Consider the following 19,093-nt stretch of genomic DNA (forward strand, 5'->3'; position numbering starts at 1 on the left):
TCAAAAAATGCCTGAATGAGATAGAAGAGTACTTGTTGTCCAAAAATGTTGAGTAAACCTGATCTGATATCCAATAATGTTAATATCAAAGCCATGTTTTATTCACTGCAATGCATTAATTTTCAAATAATTCAGACTTGCAATACTTATCCCAAAGAAATAGAGGTACAAGTCCCTCAGATGGAGATAGATTCCAAGTTTTAAAAATTCTAATTAGTCAGGACAACAATATGTTTGCACAACTAAACAGAGTCAGAAGATGGAAATTTGCTACAAGCAGAGAGCTAATGGCTCTTCATCAGAATACGCATGCAGTACACAAAGTAGATGAATGAATGTCACAATCAGAAATCAACAGGCATAAACTAACTATTACAGAGATGTTGTTACAGCTTGACAAGTTTGAGAACTGACCATTCAAGGATATTTAACATTCTAGAAAGAGAGGATAAAGGCAAAATGAGGTCAGGTAGATCTGTGATAAAAAAATTAAGGTCAATAGTGAGGAATGGTTCCGTCTCAAAAAGATCAAAATGTGGAAGTAATTTGGGTGAAGCAGATTAGAAACTGGGAAATCTAGAGCGAGGCATGTCTTCCAAATGCCTACCCACTATCTGCAAGGCACAAGTCAGAAATGCAGATGTCCCTAAATCGCAAGAACTCCAGCAGTTCAAGACAGCTCACCAACACTTTTCCAGTGGTATCAGGGATGCACAATAATTGATGCTCATATCCTATGAGTTAACTAAAAAGTAAGAAATAGCTAGGGTGATAAGTTACTGTTGGGTGCAATTTCCAGGTCTCCTTTTGTTTGAATTCATTCAATAGTAGGTTCTGAAAGTATAAAATATTAACAGCAATAACACAGTTGGATCCTGACAGTAGTTATACGATAGGATAGTGTTTTAATCGATAGATAGTTGGATCCTGGAAAACAAACAGACTGAGTACCATGGGTGATTTTAATCGTATTATGGTTTGGACAAACTAACCTGGCAAACGTAACCTTAAAAATGAGTTCATCGAGTGTATTCAACACATTTTCTTAGGACAATACTTAAGAACTTAAAACAATCAGTATCAGTGGGGACAAAGTAATAGGCAAAAAAATGGGAATAAAGGAGGACCTGCAGCCTCGGGTCTTGAAGGCAGTAGCTACAAAGATGGTAGTGCAATTGTACTGTCTTTCAAATTTTCTTAGATTCTTGAAAGGTTCCAGCCAATTATACAAACTACAAATGCAATGCCTCTATTTTAGGATGGAAGAGGGAATAGAAACCAGCAGAGGTAGCTTAACGACATCAGGAAATATTGGAATCTATCATGAAGAAAGAAGCAGGTTATTTTGAAAAGGGTAGTAGTGGAATAGCAAGCTTCAGTGGTTAGCACTGCTACCTCACAGCAGCAGGGACCCGAGCTAAATTCCACCCTCCGGCGATTGCCTGTGTGGAGTTTGCACATTCTTCCTGTGACAGCATGGGGTTTCCTCTGGGTGCTCTGGTTTCCTCCCACAGTCCAAAGATATGCAGGTTAGGTGGATTGGCCAGGCTAAATTGTCTGTGGTGTCCAGGCTCACTGATTAGCCATGGGAAATGCAGGGTTAGAAGGAGAGTGTAGATGGGGGTATGTCTGGATGCAATGCTCTTCGAAGGATCGGTATGGACTCGATGTGTCGAATAGACTGCTTCCACACTGATTTTTGTCACTGTGATTCTTTGATTTTTGAAAATGATGTTCTTATGTGGATGACTTGAATATCAACAGAGTGAACAGCAGTTAAATTTGTTGACAATACAAAGATAGGTAGGAAATCAACTTGTAAGAGGAACAAGAATCTAATAACAAAGAAAGATAAAATGAGTGAGGAAGAATTTGGTAAATTGAGTATAATACAGAAAAGTGAGAGACCTTGCACTGTGGTAGAAAAGCAGAACATTATTCAAACGAGAAAGACTAAAGAGTCCTGTGATAGAGAATGATCTGGTTGCCCTCATATTGCAAATCACAAAAACGTTGGTATGGAGCAAGCAATTAAGATGACAAACAAACACTGGGCTTTATTATTAAAGGAGTGAAATCTTGATACAACTGTGTAGGGACCAAGAGTATTGCACACAGTTCTGGTCTCCCAAGATAGAAGACATGCATTCACTGGAAGCAGTTCAATGTATTGTGGGAGAGCAATCACACGATCCAGGGTGGAGAATCTAATATGGAGCCACCAATCTAATTGGTGACTGCACCACTTAAAAAATAACAGGCAATGTGACAAAATTCTGCTAGAGGCAGGTAAGTTTGCAGTGCACTTGTTTAGAAATAAACAAAAAGGCTGGATTTAAGAGCAAAGATAAGGAAAAAATAAAGTTACTGTTATAGCTTCACAATAAATGAAGTGATTGTCCAAAGCCAGCCATACAGTGCACCCAGCGTTATGAGGCTTCAAGCGAAATTGTTTCTCGTGAAACCATGGGATCAAGACTGATGAGTGTAAAGCCAAGGAGGTTCAGAGGAATCTCCTCAGAGATTCTAAAGAAGACCATAATCACAGAACTCAGGTTGGTCCAAAGTTGATCCGTGGTTACACTAAGTCTTCACTGAAAGTTGCTGTAACATTCCTGAAATTCCAACTTTACCAGGGAATCAGAGGTTCTGATAAAAATCAAGACTAAAAGCAGAGTTTGGCTTCTTCAGACATTTTCAAGTATTTAAATAGTACTTCAATTTTTTTTCCCCCCAAAGTGCACTCACCTGCATTCTTAGATTAACCAAACTCCATGCACTGACAGGCAACAGTCAGTGTAGAGAGCTGTAGAGTCCCTGCAGGGACCAACACCTGCTACGAGATGGAGCAATTTAGTAGGAATTTGAAACCATAGCCAGGAGAAGGAAATGGCTTCGTTGGCAAAGGGAGCAGCCTAAAGTAAGGACAGAGGGAGGCAAGATCAGACAGGAGAGACAAGTTAGGATGAAGGGAGGCAATGCAAAAGTGAAGCAAAACAAAGCCAAGCCATAAGAAAGCAAGGGCAAAGTGGAGGCAATTCTGGGAGGTGAGCATTGGGGGAGCAACCAAGTTGTAAACATAATTTGATGAAGCAGATCTTAAAAATAAAAGAACACTCCAAAAGAAGTGTGTTAATTAGGGAACCTTACAGCGAGAACTAGAATTTCAGAGAATTGAAGGTGGTTTTTAGCTGAAGTCACTGCCATGTATGTCAACTACACATGCAATCTATTCTTGTTATACTTGTTATTGACTGCAATCTACCTGGGAAATCTTTCTTAATGTGTTTATTGTTAAAGTACAAAGGTGATATAAAAATGTGAATCCTTGTCTACAGATTTTCTCGCTGGAATCACTCAGTAAATTTGAAGATTATGGTTATGATTTAATGGAGACAAAATAAAAGGTAAGTTGCCAAAACTCTAGAGGACCATTGCGCTGTTCTCCTACTGCAGAGAGAGATAACTGGTGGTGTAACACAGTAAGCACTGTGCTGCCAATATTGTACTTACACAATTTATTAAGGCAGCAAGCCAAAAGATTGCAAGACTGAATTAAAACTCCACTTAAAGATGAATGAAAACCAAACCTTACAATCATGTGCATTATATTATTGTTATGTGGGCACAATACAATGAACAGCACAATTTTTGAGATTCTATAATCTGCTCTACTCCCAAAAAACAAACACAATGATCCATATATTTCAAAATGCCAAATGCTGACATCTTGGTGACCTTTTACTGCAAAACCTGCTAAATCATATTAAACAAGTGACAGAGTGGCAACACAGGTCTGTTTTATGTAGCAACTCAAAACGTATTGCTTCCTCAGTGCACACATCTGTACACTTCATTCTATTAAACTGTATTTTCATTTCAAACTAACATAGTATATTCTCTTAATGTAAAGTCACATTTCAAGTTATGTGATAATGTAAATATTTCAACATTAGGTTCTAATTTAGCTGTCTGTGCTTTTTACATGGTTAGTTCAAAATTTTGGATAAAGCAATTTTGATTATATGACCACAATTACATAATTTAACCAATGATTTCCAAGTAATTGGGTACCTTATTCAACACCTGAAGAAAAATGAAAATCAGAACAACATTCTTCAGTGAAGTCAGGTTTTAAATCTGCTAAGTGTTATCGTCCCCCAGTCTTTGCCACTAAACTGTTGAATTTAAGTTCAAGGCTTATCATCTTTTTTCTGACTAAACACATTAAAGATCCCTTTAAAGATGCATCACAGTAATGCTGATAGAGGGATGATCACCAGTTCTGTGTTACAATACATTGACCCACACTATTGAATACTGCAGAAACAGGTTATTATAGTTCACAACTGCACAACTAATCCCACCGAATTCAATTTTAGCTCCATGTTGTAACTTAATGTTGAGGAAGCAAAGATAAAATGTTTTAATCAAATGAGAACAAAGAATCACTATCACCACTCCATACTCCTGGAGATTCCAAGTATATTTATCCAATTACTTATGCCAGTGGAAGGAATGTAATCGAGTTTGAATACTCAGCATTGAAGATACATCCAGTCCAAAGACCAGCAGATTAACATTAGCAAACTTTCTGCATGAGTGTATTTTGGTCCAAATCTAGTTGCATTTTAAATTTCAAAATTCAAAAGATTTATATCTATTACAAACTCTAGCAAAGTAGAAAGCTTAAATTCCAAAGGGAAATAAAAATGTAATGACAAAGGAAGATGAAAAAAAGTACCTTATCTCACTAACATGAAAGAAATGTTTGTTAAAGTTCAATGGGAATCGATAAAACCAGGATTTTCGAAAACCTATGCATTTGCCAATGACATACAAAAGCATTTCAAAGAGTGCACCGAGGAGCTCAATGTGCACAAGGCAGCAGCATAAAGTTAATCTAAATACAAGTTGGTTTGAAGCTCACCCAAGGAACATTCAGCATACTTTAGCAACCAAGACAGCCATTTGCCCCAAAACAAAGGAAAAACTGAAACAAGTAAGCAAAGAAAGAGGAGGAAAATATTCAGTATAAACATTGTACAAACATGGAAGCCTTCAGACATTTATATCTTTGCAAGATTGTGAAGAGGTCAGTTAATTAATTATTGAGACTTCTAAGGATCACAAAAGGAAATTAAGTGCAGCTGGATTTTTATATCACTAGCAATAAAAAGAAAATGCCTCATGTTCAAGAAAATTCTCATGTTTATTTAATAACTGAAGAGGAACATATGCATTGAAGTTAACAAAACAAACCTGATTACCAAATCATTCACAACTCTCTTTTATGCTTCTACTCAAACCAAAAATAAAGTCATGTGTAGAATTGTATTGCTAAACATATCATATGCTTTGGTTTAGACACCCGAAGCAAATTCTGATCTAATAGGTTACAATGGTCAGTTTGAATAGTTTTCACCTTATGTCAATATATATTTTAATTTGGTATTAATGTTCACATTTCACAACTACGAATGGAACTGTAGTTGTACAATTTATTTCATTTCACTGCTCTGATTTTCCATGTATCAGATCCAAGATTTTGGAATCATGACAATGCCTGTCAGGAAAGTACTGATCACCTTGTAGACTGTCACAGTGCATTGTTTGCCTGGTTCGATATCCAAATGATTAAAGAAAGTCTGTTTATGTTTTAGTTCAAAGCTTTTCAATCTAACTAAAACGTCAGCACATTTCTCGATTACATACTGCTATATTTTAATTAACAAAGCCTCAGAAGATACTGTCAACTCAAAGGCAATTAATTTTTAAATTGTAAATATTTTTAAAAGGAAGTCAAAACCATAATATTGAACTGATCATCATCTCGAAATATCCTGACTTGCTTGTATAGCACCAGTGTAAAATGCACAAACAGTTTAGACTTTCTTTTCTTACACAAACACAGTCACTAACCATTCCAAAGAATGAATGTTCTAACAGCAGCCATATGCAAGGGCCTGCAAACTTTTGGAAACAAGTAGCTAACAATTTGCCTCTGCACGAACAGCTTTAGTCACAAAGATATCACAAAAGGATATTTCCGAAACGTTTGCTTGACAAAGGCAAATAGTTAATCTGACAAACTGTATGGCAATTAACAAGTATTCCTGTCCTGTGATTGACAGGTCACCACAGGGAAGGAATGCTGGGCAGCATTTAAATTGAGGAGATAGCCAGTTGAGAGAAGATCAAAAGTGATACCAAAAGAGCAGCTGAAGCAGCAGTTTCAACAAAAACAAAAAACTTTCAAAACATTTATTCTATATCTAAGGTACTGGTTGATAATGTTGCAGAAGGGCAGAATTACATTTGTCTGACTGTAATAGCTTTCAGCTCACAGGCTGTCTTAGTTTTTGGATTTTTGTTGTGTACTTTTTGCTGCTGTGCTTCACCCAGGAAATATGCTGTTATATATCATTTCCTTTATCTGCTAAACCTGGGCAAATCCTGTACATCAGTTACAGTATTAGCACTTTAAGCAAAGTTTGAAGAACAATGCTCAAAATCAAAAAATTCCCAAAGGTTTAATACTTCAAAAAAGTATCTCAACTTATGAATTGTTAATGTTGCTAACATTAGAATAATTTTAGAACAAATGAGTGCTTACTAAAAGAAAAAAAAATAGTGTTCAAACATAGCTAATTAAATAATGAAGCACATACTACAGAATATAAAAAAAAGAAATTCAATTCATTACATCATCCTTGGGTGCTGTGCAATTCCACCCATATTTTGAATTTTTTACTGAGAAAAAATAAATCAAATAATTACTGCATCAAAAACCATCTACCAAGGCATATCCAGGTACACAGCTCCACAAAAATAAATGACAGGAAAATAAAATCAGAAAATACAAACTGAAACCTCATGAATGGGATAAATGGTCTTGTTCACAACATTTTTTGTTATCATTTGAGATTTTTTTCTGCCCTCATATACTAAAAAAAAGTATGAGGTTTCTTCTGGTTGTAACGATTATACTTCATGCTATGGAGCTCTGCTTGTTTCAAAAATGTTTGTTTGAAGATTGTGAGCAGGTGCTGTTCTGATACTATTCAATTTTGTTTTCAAGAAGATGGTAAACTTTAGACAACATTAGATTCATAAATTTCATATTCCTCAATTAAACCTAAAATTATACTGCAGGTTTAAACAATTAACTCAATCATACATGATGAGCAAATACATTCAATGGGGTGATAAACTCCCATTCAATTTCCTCAATATTGGTAATCCAAAACATTGTGGAATATTCATCTGTTCTGTAACTTTTAAAATTATTAAAATTAATAATGAAGTGCAATTACATATTGAATATGTTAAACTGTGAACAATTAAAATTGACCTCCATTCCTCTGGACAAAACATACCACCCAAGATTTAAAAATCACATGGATTACCCTAGGGCAGTAGATACAGAAGACACTTATAGTTTATAGCAATAAAAGCATCATGCTTCAGATTAGAGCATTTTGTGTGGTGTGTGCCAAACCCTCAAACAATTTATCCACAGGAGGAAGGCATTTTAAAACCACATTAAGAAGTGCAGCTTTAAGCAATGAAGGAGGAAACATTCAGGCAGCAATTATAGATTACAGTTTAGCCAAAGCCAAAAGCAGATCACTCCAAGCTGATCATACCTGACGATCAAAGGAATTGCATATACTGTGCTATCTTAAAATAGTTATTTACTCAAAAATAAACCTTACAGATTTGGCAGTTGCAGAGATGTAGTGAACCACCATTTCTCTCTTTGTCATCAGATCCTTTCCTCGGAGTGGAACTTTACGGTCCTCATTCAGATTCATGTCTTCCTGTGGTCAAACAATTGACGGAAAATATTAAGTAATTGATATTCACTAAGTATAACTGTTAGCTTTAAAAAGCAAGGGCAAGTGTTTCTTAGAAAACAAATCATGGACAAATTATAAATGTACATTTAACCATGAAAATGTGTTACTTGAACATTCTCAGAGTCCAAAAAAATTAACTGTACCAAATGCATGATAAACCTGGCATCGTAAAAGCAACTGTTTTTCTTGGTTCAACATTTGCATTTCAGCTTCAAGAATAATGCATCAGAGACTTTTAAACAATTTGACACATGAACCGCAACCAAAAGAACAGGAAATAATGGACTTGCTACTTCGAATTGAAATACCACAGCCTGAAGGTTTCTTTTGGAGAACTGTCATTTAAACCATAAATGTTGGACTTGACGGCTTCTTGTGGTTCAGCCTGAAAGGTTTATGAACAGACCATCAGAAAGCATACATTTATCTAAGCAATTTTATTGGAAAGCCAACAGATTTTTTTTTTCAACATAGCTCATTTATTTAATTTAAAGCTTCTGAGTGTCATGCTATTTTTAAATAAAAACTCCAACAAATTTGTATTTGTATAGCACACAATACAACATTCCCAAGTACTTCACACTAACCAAAAACTACATGATTGACATAAGATATGAGGGCAGATGACGAATAGTTTGATCAAAGGCAGGTTTTAAGGAGATCCTAAACAGATCAGAGATGTATAGGGAGCAAATTCCACAGCTCAGGGCCTAGGTAAGCTAAAAATCAACAATAATGGTGAAGCAATTAAAACTATGGAAGCTACAAAGTACAGAATTGGAGGAGCACAAATTGTTCAGTACAGAAGATAAGAGATGAATACAGTGAGAACGCTTTCATCAAACTTGTGAGGAATGTGATTTTTGTGAAGCTTTGTAGCTCAAGTTTGTGGTTCAGCTTGCAAGTTTGCTCACTGAGCTGGAAGACTTGTTCTCAGACGTTTCATCACCATGCGAGGTAACAATATCAGTGAGCTTCAGTTAAAGCGCTGGTGTTCTGTCCCGCTTTCTATTTTTGTGTCTTAGCTTCTTAAGGTCAGTGATTTCACTTCCAGTTCTTTTTCTAAGAGGTTGGTAAATGGAAGTGTTTGTTGATGGAATTCCAGTTCGACTACCATGCCTCTAGGAATCCCCGTGTGTGTTTTTGATTTGCCTGTCCCAGTTGAATTGGTGTCCCTCATCATCTGTGTGTAAGGATACTCTGCAGGATGCCTGCAGGACTGCAACAAACGTTACATTGGACAGACTAGTAGAAAACTAGCCACCAGGATACATGAGCACCAACTGGCCACCAAACGATACGACCAACTATCACGAGTATCCTTACACACAGACGACGAGGGACGTCAGTTCGACTGGGATAATGCATACATCCTGGGACAGGCTAAACAAAGACACGGAGGGGAATTCCTAGAGGCCTGGCATTCAAACCGGAACTCTATTAACAAACACGTTGATTTGGACCCCATTTACCATCCTCTCAGAAAAAGAACCAGAAGAGATATCGCCAACCACAACAGACCAAAACACAGATAGAAAGTAGGACAGAACACCAGGGCTTCAAAGGAGGTTCACTGACTATGTTGTCTAGCATCCTCTCAAGGATGCAAATAACAAGGGGACAAAACATCTGAGAACAAATTTTCCAGCTCAGTGAGCAAACTTAGAACTTGAGAGGATGATTGAGATCAGTGACCTGTGCCATGGCAAACGCTGTCAGCAATTATTTAAAATTTAAATAATGCATATACATATTTAAATAGTGGCCAAAATCTCATTAAATGTGAGAAAATTGTTCTGTTTTACCACATCTGGTTAGTCAAATGACCCCGAACCCACTTAGTTAAACCTGAACTGCTCGGGGAATGTAATACACCTCTAATAATTTCAATAGTGTAATCTCAGTTGAGAGTGCGTTGCTGGAAAAGCACAACAGGTCAGGCAGCATCCGGGGAGCAGGAAAAAAAAACAATCAACATTTTGGGCCGGAGCCCTTCATCAGGAATCCTGAAGGTCTCCAGCCTGAAACATCGACTTTCGTGCTCTTCAGATGCCGCCTGACTTGCTGTGCTTTTCCAGCAACACACTCTCAACTCTGATCTCCAGCATCTGCAGACCTCACTGTCTCCTAGTGTAATCTCACTCTATCTGCGCACAATCCTTCCCAACTGTCTGCTGCGCGCCAAAGGAAAATTCAACCCATCATTCCAAGGAAAAGCAATTCAAGAAATTTATGTATTTCTAAACACGTTTTATTAATTTTATGGGTAGTCTGTATTGATAGAACCATTAAAGAATCTAAAGAGCAACTGCTGTAATGAGAATTTCTCAATACTTCAGGATTACTCGAGGTTATAAGCTGATGAAGCATACATTTCAGGTGTAGTCAAGCACAGAAAGTTGAAAGGGGACATGACAGAGGAATGTAAGATTATGAGAGACATGGACAGGGTGAATAGAAAACAGCTGTTGCTCTTAGTCAAAGGGCAAATAACAAGGGGGCATAATTTTAAAGTGAAAGGCAGGAGGCTTCGCAGGGATTTAAGGAAAATTTCTTTCACTCAGAATGTTGGGGGGGGGGGGGGGGGGCCTGGAATGCATTGGGAGGGTAGTTGAGGCAGGAAACCTCACAACCTTTATAAACACTTGAATGAGCACTCCAGTGTCATAACATTCAAAGCTATGGGCCCGGTACAGAAAAGTGTGACTGTGTAAATAATAATATGTTTTTGATAGTAATGACACAATGAGCTGAAGGGCCTCTTCTGTTCTGTACTATTCCAGACTCCCCACAAAAGGAACTTCTTTGAATCCTGTCAAACCTCCACAGAATTATACTTATGTCAATAGAGTGCTTCTAAACACTCAATGCGTAAATGCTCAAATCATTCTTCATATGACAATTGCTTCATTGCACAAATTAGCTGAATTAACTTTCTTCTGAACTGCTTTCAATCTCAAAAAAATGATCAAAACTGAATAAAATATTCCAGATGCTGTTTCAACAATGCCCTGTGCTGTTGTAGTAAGAACTTCCCATTTGCAATACACAAGACTATTCCATTTGCCTTTCTATTTGTTTGTCATACCTGTGTGTTAATCTTTTGTGATTGAAGCACATGGAACCCCAGATCCTTCTACATTTTTTGCAGGTTCTCTTCCATTTAAATATGTTGTTCTGTTCTTTTGAAAAGGTGAACCTCTCATTTTTCCACATTATATCTCATCAGCCAATTCATGTCCAACACCATCTATCTAGCTTTGCCAACTCTTTGAATCATCCTCACAGTTTGTTTCTCTATCTACACATCCCTAGCAAGTATGATCACACTACAAATGGCCTTTTCAAAGTCATTAATAATTCAAAAATAATAAAGGCCTGTGGAACTCCACTCATTACAGTTTTCCAACCTGCAAACTACCCTGACTTTCTGTTTGCTGTTTGTTAGCTATATCTCTATCCGTGTTAATATATCAACACCCGAGTTCAGCTTTTTTTTGTGTAGGAGCCTTTTATGTAGCATCTTATTGAATGTGTTTTAGAGATGGAAATATACTACATCTACTGTTTCTCTTTATACATCATGTTTGCTACATCTTCAAGAAAGTTTGGCTAACACTATTTTCCCTTGCAGAAAACAGCAATGATTTTTTGATTTTCCAACTTTCCCACTATTACCTACATAACAATAAATTCAAGATTTCCCACAGTGGCAGACATTAGACTAACTGGCCCCGAGTTTCCTGCTTTTTTTTCCCCTCCTTTCTTTAATAATGGTGCTGCATTCACTATTTTCCAATCTGTGGGCCTTTAGGAATGTAAAAGATTACAACCAGTACATAACTACATCTTTTGAGAACCCAAGATGTGGACCAACAGGTCCAGCAGTCTTGAGTCTTCAGCTTTAGTTGCATTCTTAGTACTTTTCCTCCAGTATTTAGGATTGTTTTAAGTTCATATCTTCTTTTTAGCCTCTTCATTTCCTACAACACCTCGGATGCTATGTCTTCTACTTTGAACACAAGTATTTGTCATACAACCTTTGTTCAAAGTCTGCCATTTCTTTGCTTCTCATTAATTTCCCAGTTTCATTCTCTAAGGGACCAAAACTTTAGTGTGATAATAAAGACATTTTACTATCGTTTACTTTAAGTTTGAGACTTGAGTCGTGTGTTTGAGAAAATCAAGACTAGTTTTTCCCTTGAACAGCATGCTTTGAACAAAGTTGACAAACTGAAGGCTGTTTTGAAAGCTCAGTCATTTGATGATAAATCAACAAAAGCTAAGCACTGAACCATCATTTCAATTCTTCAACTTCCTTCAAAATGCAAGAAATCATCCACAGATGACAAGTAATTAAAGAAACAATGACTTTTCATTCAAAGACTTTCAGAAAGTAGTATAACGGCAAACACAACCATGTCACTTAGCAGCAAGGCGAATGAAAACTTTGGCCAAAGACATCTTTCAACAACTAAAGCAGAACCTGAAGGACTTAATAGTTTTCAATACACTATAATTGAGTCCATCGACATAACAATTGACTGGGCTACATTGGCTATGTCCTTAAAGACCGTATGCACAAAAACAACGAAAGAAAATCTCATCCTTTGTCTCTCAAAGACAGTACAAATAATGATAGTACCACAAATTCAAAAGTCCAGGCTTGAAAATAAACATTTCAATTACGAAACCGATTTCGATCACAACTGATGGTACAGCAACCATGCTTGGTGCCAATGCAAGCTTTTAGTGCATTTTGTACAAATGATCCTGATTTCGCCTCTTTCATCAAAAACACTGTATAATCCAGCAGCAAGCATTAACAAGTAAAGTCACGGACTGTTCTCATGTAATGCAAGGTAAGATTGTAAATTTAATTTGAGCAGGAGTCCTTCAGCATTTCCTTTGATCCTTACTAGACAAACCCGATATTGCCTGCACTGCAGTAATCCTCCATGCTGATATGCGATGGTTAAGTCAAGGAAGGTCCTGTAAAGGTTTTTACATCTGTTGCCTCAAATGGCCATTCTTCTTAAATGGAAGAAGGAAGGGTGCAGTGAGCTGTCAATGCATGGTTGTTTGACTTTGGGTTCATAACAGACAATGTCAAAACTGAACTGTATAGTACTTGGAAAACGCAGAGACTTTGTACATTCATTCAAATTGAAACTGGGTCGACAGGTCTCCCAATGGAAAAAGTAAAATGCTAACACTCCCCAAGTCTAGAAAAGTTAATAGGAAAAAGTTAAAGGCAAAAATTGAAAAGGTTTCACCCAGAAAACATCTGTGCACACTTGAAGACCTTAAAATAAAAATTTATTTATTCAAGAATTAGAAGTGATATAATATATTTTCATCTATATCTCAAATCTATTCCTTCAAGTGGACATTGGCGGGTTGGCTGTCAAATTGCATCACTGTTTGATTTAAAAAGCAGTGGATATAAAATTGAGATGATTCCTGTGCAAAATAAGATTGAGCTCAAAGTCAGATCAAGGGACAGGGATTTGTCAAGACCTACAAAGAAAAATACCTAAGCATAAGTGGGTACTGCAGATGCTGGAGATTAGAGTCAAGATTAGAGTAGCGCTGGAAAAGCACAGCAGGTCAGGCAGCATCCGGGGAGCAGGAAAATTGATGTTTTGGGCAAAAGCCTTTCATCAGGAATCAAAGAAAAATACCTGTCATCCTATGCTTTCAAAGTTAAAGCTTACTTTGAGTCCACATACTTCTGCAAGACAGTGTTCACCCAATGAAGTCCAACTGTTGCACCGTTTTCATAGATACAAATTTGGTAGTTTAGACGGAACTAACAGCCTCAGACTACAACCAAAATTTCACTGGCAGAAATCACAAGTCTCACATTGTGACCTGGTGAGCAGAGGACAAAACGATTGAGATATACAAATCTAAAACAAAGCATAAAATGAAAAATAAAACACTTATTCTGTATTTTCTTCAGGGCAGATCCTGGGTGTCAGTTATATTCAAAAAGCTTAAAAATGTTGGAGACCCCCACATAATATGGTTGCATTGGTTAATGTGTTTCAACATTATATAGGTATTTCAGTGGCTTCAGACTACTTTGGTTCTATGGTCATCATTGTTGTTATAAAAGTGTAAGATTGCCTTTTATCCTCCCAACATGTTGCTAGATGCTTTAAGTACTTATAACATAGAGGATGAGCAAATTATTACCTTGAGCAAAAGTGATTTTTAAAAGATTTCACCTGTGTCCTCTGTATGCCACCTTTACAAAGATCCCACCATGTCACTGATGAATTCTGTACACCAGGAGCAGGCAGAAACTCTACCTTCTGCATATAAAAAAGAATTTTTTCTTAGCTACCAGTTCTCAGGAAGGCTTACTGGACCTGAAACATTAACTCTGATTTCTCTCCAAAGTTGCTGCCAGACCTGCTGAGCTTTTCCAGCAATTTGTTTTTGTTTCAGATTATGTTACTTGAAGAGTCAGAAGTCACACAACACCAAGTTATAGTTCAACAGGTTTATTTGAAATCACGAGGACTGTAACCTATTCTCTCTGCCCGGGCAGTCCTATTTGCCGATATTTCAATTTAGAAGTTTATCAATTTCACTTCTAATTTCCACCCTGCCCTCACCTGAAAAACTGATCCATTACTGACTCGGCCCATTCCTTACTTGAGGAGAAAGAGAAGACTGCAGATGCTGGAGATCAGAGCTGAACATGTGTTGCTGGAACAGCGCAGCAGGTCAGGCAGCATCCAGGGAACAGGAGAATCGACATTGCGGGCATAAGCCCTTCCTGAAGAAGGGCTTATGCCCGAAACGTCGATTCTCCTGTTCCCTGGATGCTGTCTGACCTGCTGCGCTGTTCCATTCCTTACTTGACACCTGTTTCCATTTCTGGGGATAGGTGGCCACCAAAATCCACTACAAATTAACCGACTCCCACAGTTAACTTCGCTTTACACCTTCACAGCCTGCTTCCTGTGAAGACTCTATTCAGTTCTCTCGGTTCCTCAGTCTCCATTGCATTTGTTCTCATGATGCCAATTTTGAGAAGAGGGTCGCCAAAACATTCATCATCTTCCTCAACACTGATTCACCAGCACTGTAGTTGACCTCAGCCGGGTCTGACCCATCTCTCACACTTCAGCCCTTATCCAGTCTCTTCCCTCCCACAACAACTATAGGGTCCCCCTTGTCCTCACCTATCATTCTACCAGAATCCACATCCAGAAGATCATGAGCTGCCACTTCCAGTGGGATGTCACTACAAGTCATATATTCCCCTCCCTGTCAGCTTTCCAAAAAAACCATTCCCTTTAACACATCATAGTCCACTCTTCCTTTACTCTCAATAACCTCCCACAGCCTCAGAGTACCCTCTGCTACAATCACACAAGGTGTAATACTTGTCCATTTACTTCCTCCTGCTTCAGTTTCCAAGGGCCCAAACACATCTTCCAGGTGAAACAGTGCCTTATCTGCACTTCTCACAATCTAGTCTACTGCATTTGCTGCTCACAATGTGGTCTCCTCTTCACTAAGGAAACTGAACGTCCAGTCATTTGCCACTTCAATACACCACCCTGTTCCCTGGCCATCATCTCTGTCTCACACTTGCTGCTCAACACAAGCTGGAAGAACAGCACTTTATTTTCCACTTGGGAACTCTACAGCCTTCTGGACTCAACACCGAGTTCAGCAATTTTAGGGCTTGAGGCATCTTTTCCCATGTCCTTACCACAACCCCCACACACCAGGCCTTGTTATCACATTGTCTGTTATTCACACAACCACACTGATCGCCACTAATAGTCCTCATGAGTAGCTATTCATTCTCAGACTGACCTTTAACCACTCCATTGTCTGGACAACTGTTTATCTTTTTATTTGTCCTCTGTCTCCAACTATTGTTTATTTCTTAACCCCTCCCCCACTCTACCTTCTGCATATAAAAAAGAATTTTCTCTTAGCTTCCAGTTCTCAGGAAGGCTTACTGGACCTGAAACATTAACTCTGATTTCTCTCCAAAGATGCTGCCAGACCTGCTGAGCTTTTCCAGCAATTTGTTTTTGTTTCAGATTATGTTACTTGAAGAATCAGAAGTCACACAACACCAAGGTATAGTTCAACAGGTTTATTTGAAATCACTAGGACTGTAACCTATTCTCTTCTGACTTCAGACCTGTTCCAACACTGGCACCTCCACATCATGATTTAAGAGCCACCAGCCACAGGAAACATCACATTGAAAATCACCCTCTCAAAGGCCACCTCCAAGTCTTGTAAACTGTAAGCCTAGACCCAGGTTCCTCAATCTTTTTCATAAAATAATCATGCCATCCCAGTGACTGATCTGGTAAACCTCCACTGGCACTCAATAGCAGGTATATCATTCCTTTGAAAAGACAAAAACTGTGCACAACAGTCCAGGTGATAAATCAGCAAGACCCTTACACAACTGCAACAAGACATCTTAATCTATTTCAATGAAGGACCGGCAATGGCATGTCTTCACTTGACAAAACCTGACACTGTTATTTACTGCCAACAAATTAATAAAAGGCTTCAAAAGGTATTGCCTGTCAGATTCTCTGGTGTGAAGTTGTCTTCGGTGCACTGCCAAAACTTTTGAAGTATCTGAACGATGTTTGTAACAGGTGATGCTAGACATTTTGCACTGCTACTTTGCAGTAAACAAGTGGCATTCACACTAACAGAATGCTTCCAGCAAGTCGAAAAGATCTGGTACCTACCAAACATGGGTAATGTGACATTTGAGTTTGTGTTGATGTAATGCAAACAATATAAGCTAATGTAATTCAAGCTATAAAGAAACCATATCAAACAACATTTCCCTTTGACTGTCCTCAGCAGGCAGGATGCCGAACATGACCTACCAGCTTTTGCTTGCAAACTTCAGAGAAGTGTGTTCAACATTACATGATTCTGCGACAGGACAATATTAGAATATCAGAAATACACATGAAATTAACATTTTCAGTCAGGCTTGCAGTGAGATTCATTTACATGCACTGGAGATGACATTTATGCATACTTGGGGGCCTATAATTTGGAGGCTGAAATAACATGCCCATATGAAAAATGTATAATGTCTATGACGAGCAAGCTATGAGATAGTCAAGCATGCTGCATCTCCATGGCAATGTCCTGACCAGTCACTCAATTTGCCACATTTGAATTTAGTAAGTGAACTGAGATTGACAGTTTGTACTTCTTCATGACAACCATTTTTCAATCAATCACCACTCTGCTGCCATGTTGGATAAATTTTCACAGTTGGTCCTTTCTACAGTTGGTTTTCTTCCACTTCAGTCCTAATGAGTGTGGAAGTCAAAAAGCTTCATTTTATGTCTCTTTTTAGCAATGTTTAAAAGCACAGTATTTGCTTCAACCATTCCCTGTGGTCACAAGTCACACTCTTATTACTCTTGGAACAAAACTACCTTTGCTTTTTTTTCCACTAATTATATTCGTTTGATGGTCTCTAATTATAATTTTCCCCACAAAAGAAATATTCACTCTGTAATCACTCTAATCAAAGCCTTTCATAGTTTTTAGGGGCACTGCTGAGCCTCCTTTTTTGAGAAATGAAACTCAGCTAGTTAATTCTTTCCTGGTATGTACTGTATACCTATGCATATTGAGCATCATTGTAAACTTTCCCTGCACCCTCTGCAGTGTCCTACATTCTTTAAAAATTATAGCAAACCAATATCTAACACAGTTCTCTAATTGTGATCAATAATGAAAGGAACAAGTGGATCAAGTAGTTACAAGTTGGCACAGAGGATGTGCATGTTTTAGCATTTTTCTTTTGTGAGCAATTATTAATTTAACAGCGACTGTAGATAATGTGACAACTATTGACCTGAAGCTTAGCACAGCAAGAAGAACATGCAATTTCTTTAAAATGTCTGCAGTATCTGTCTGTTTGAAGAATGTCTTAAATTTTGACATTAAGGGCTTGCATTAATAGTAAAAGGATCAACTATAACTTTTTTGGATAACAAGATGATAACTGGTCCATGAGACTTGCTGACACTGAATTTTGAATTTGTACTCACAAGAAGAATGCAAATGGTGTGTGGCCAAACAAAGGACAGCTACAAGTGCAGGAGCTGAAGCGTGAAGACCCATATGCAGACACAAGGAAAATGAAAACAGACACAAAAAGATAAGCTCAGGCTATTCTTTTGAGGGGAAACAGCAAATCTCTGGAATATATATCAGATTTTCATTTCGGCAGAAAAGGAAGACAAAGACAAAATGCAAACTGGTTATGGAAGTTCTAACACCTGGAAAGCTTTGTGAATTGCTCTGAGATAATAAAGTGTTGTGTGCTTTCTCAGAAGTGATCAAACTGTGCACCAGACTATTATTGGTTAGTTGCTCACAAAAGAACTGAAAAAGTACATCATCAGGATTGCAGTGACCAGAGGGAGAAACAATCCGTGGAATTACATCTTGTTAATAATAAATGTAGTCACGAATATAGAGGTAAAAGTTAGTGTCAGATAGAATGCCTGACTTGCCATGTGCAAATAAAGAATGCCATACTGTGGAACCATGTAGCGATGTGTTACATTTACATGGAACTGACTGGTTGTGCAAAACATAACTTTGTAACATCAACTATTTAAAGCAAAATTTACCATTTTACTGTATTTCCCATTAATTCATGCTTAATTATATAGTTCTGATCCTTGTTAAAATAAAAGTTACAAAGTATGGACTCTTCTGTAATGTCTTCATTTTGGGGTCATCTTGTAAATTAAGTTATTTTGATTTACAGTTTTTAATATATTTCCATTTAGCAACAATAATAGATATATTTCTCAATAAAGGGATTTGTTTTCTTATGTAATTGCATATGGTACCATTGATAAAAGCGCCATAATCAAGTATTCTTTCAAATTAGGAAAGTTCTTCTGTCTAAAGAGAATATAACAGCTTACCACATCTCCAAATTTAAAATATCCTCCGTGAATAGATTTCCACAAGCCAATTAATATTCAGTTCAATAGGAAGGAATTTGGGGCGAAAACTGTCCTATTCAAGCAGGGAAGGTGGCAAAATGTGGAAACTATAGGTTGACTAACCTTATTTTATTGCTGGAAAAGTCTCTGAATCAATTATTCACTAAGTAATACAACATTTGTAAAATCATAATCTAAACAAGCCGAGTCAGCATGGCTTCAAGACAGGGAAATCAT

At 37.6% G+C, this 19,093-nt stretch overlaps 1 protein-coding gene across 4 annotated transcripts in view; it reads right to left on the reverse strand.

Moving 5' to 3' along the window:
• Window positions 1–19,093, reverse strand: part of diaph2 (diaphanous-related formin 2) — a 734,120-nt gene that overhangs the window by 607,257 nt on the left and 107,770 nt on the right. For all 4 annotated transcript variants that reach the window (XM_043704499.1, XM_043704498.1, XM_043704500.1 and 1 more), the window contains one exon: window positions 7,719–7,823. In XM_043704499.1, coding sequence (XP_043560434.1) covers window positions 7,719–7,823 — 105 coding nt within the window. The remainder of the gene's footprint in view (window positions 1–7,718; window positions 7,824–19,093) is intronic.

This window comes from Chiloscyllium plagiosum, chromosome 15 (assembly GCF_004010195.1).
Source record: "Chiloscyllium plagiosum isolate BGI_BamShark_2017 chromosome 15, ASM401019v2, whole genome shotgun sequence".
Taxonomy (NCBI): domain Eukaryota; kingdom Metazoa; phylum Chordata; class Chondrichthyes; order Orectolobiformes; family Hemiscylliidae; genus Chiloscyllium; species Chiloscyllium plagiosum.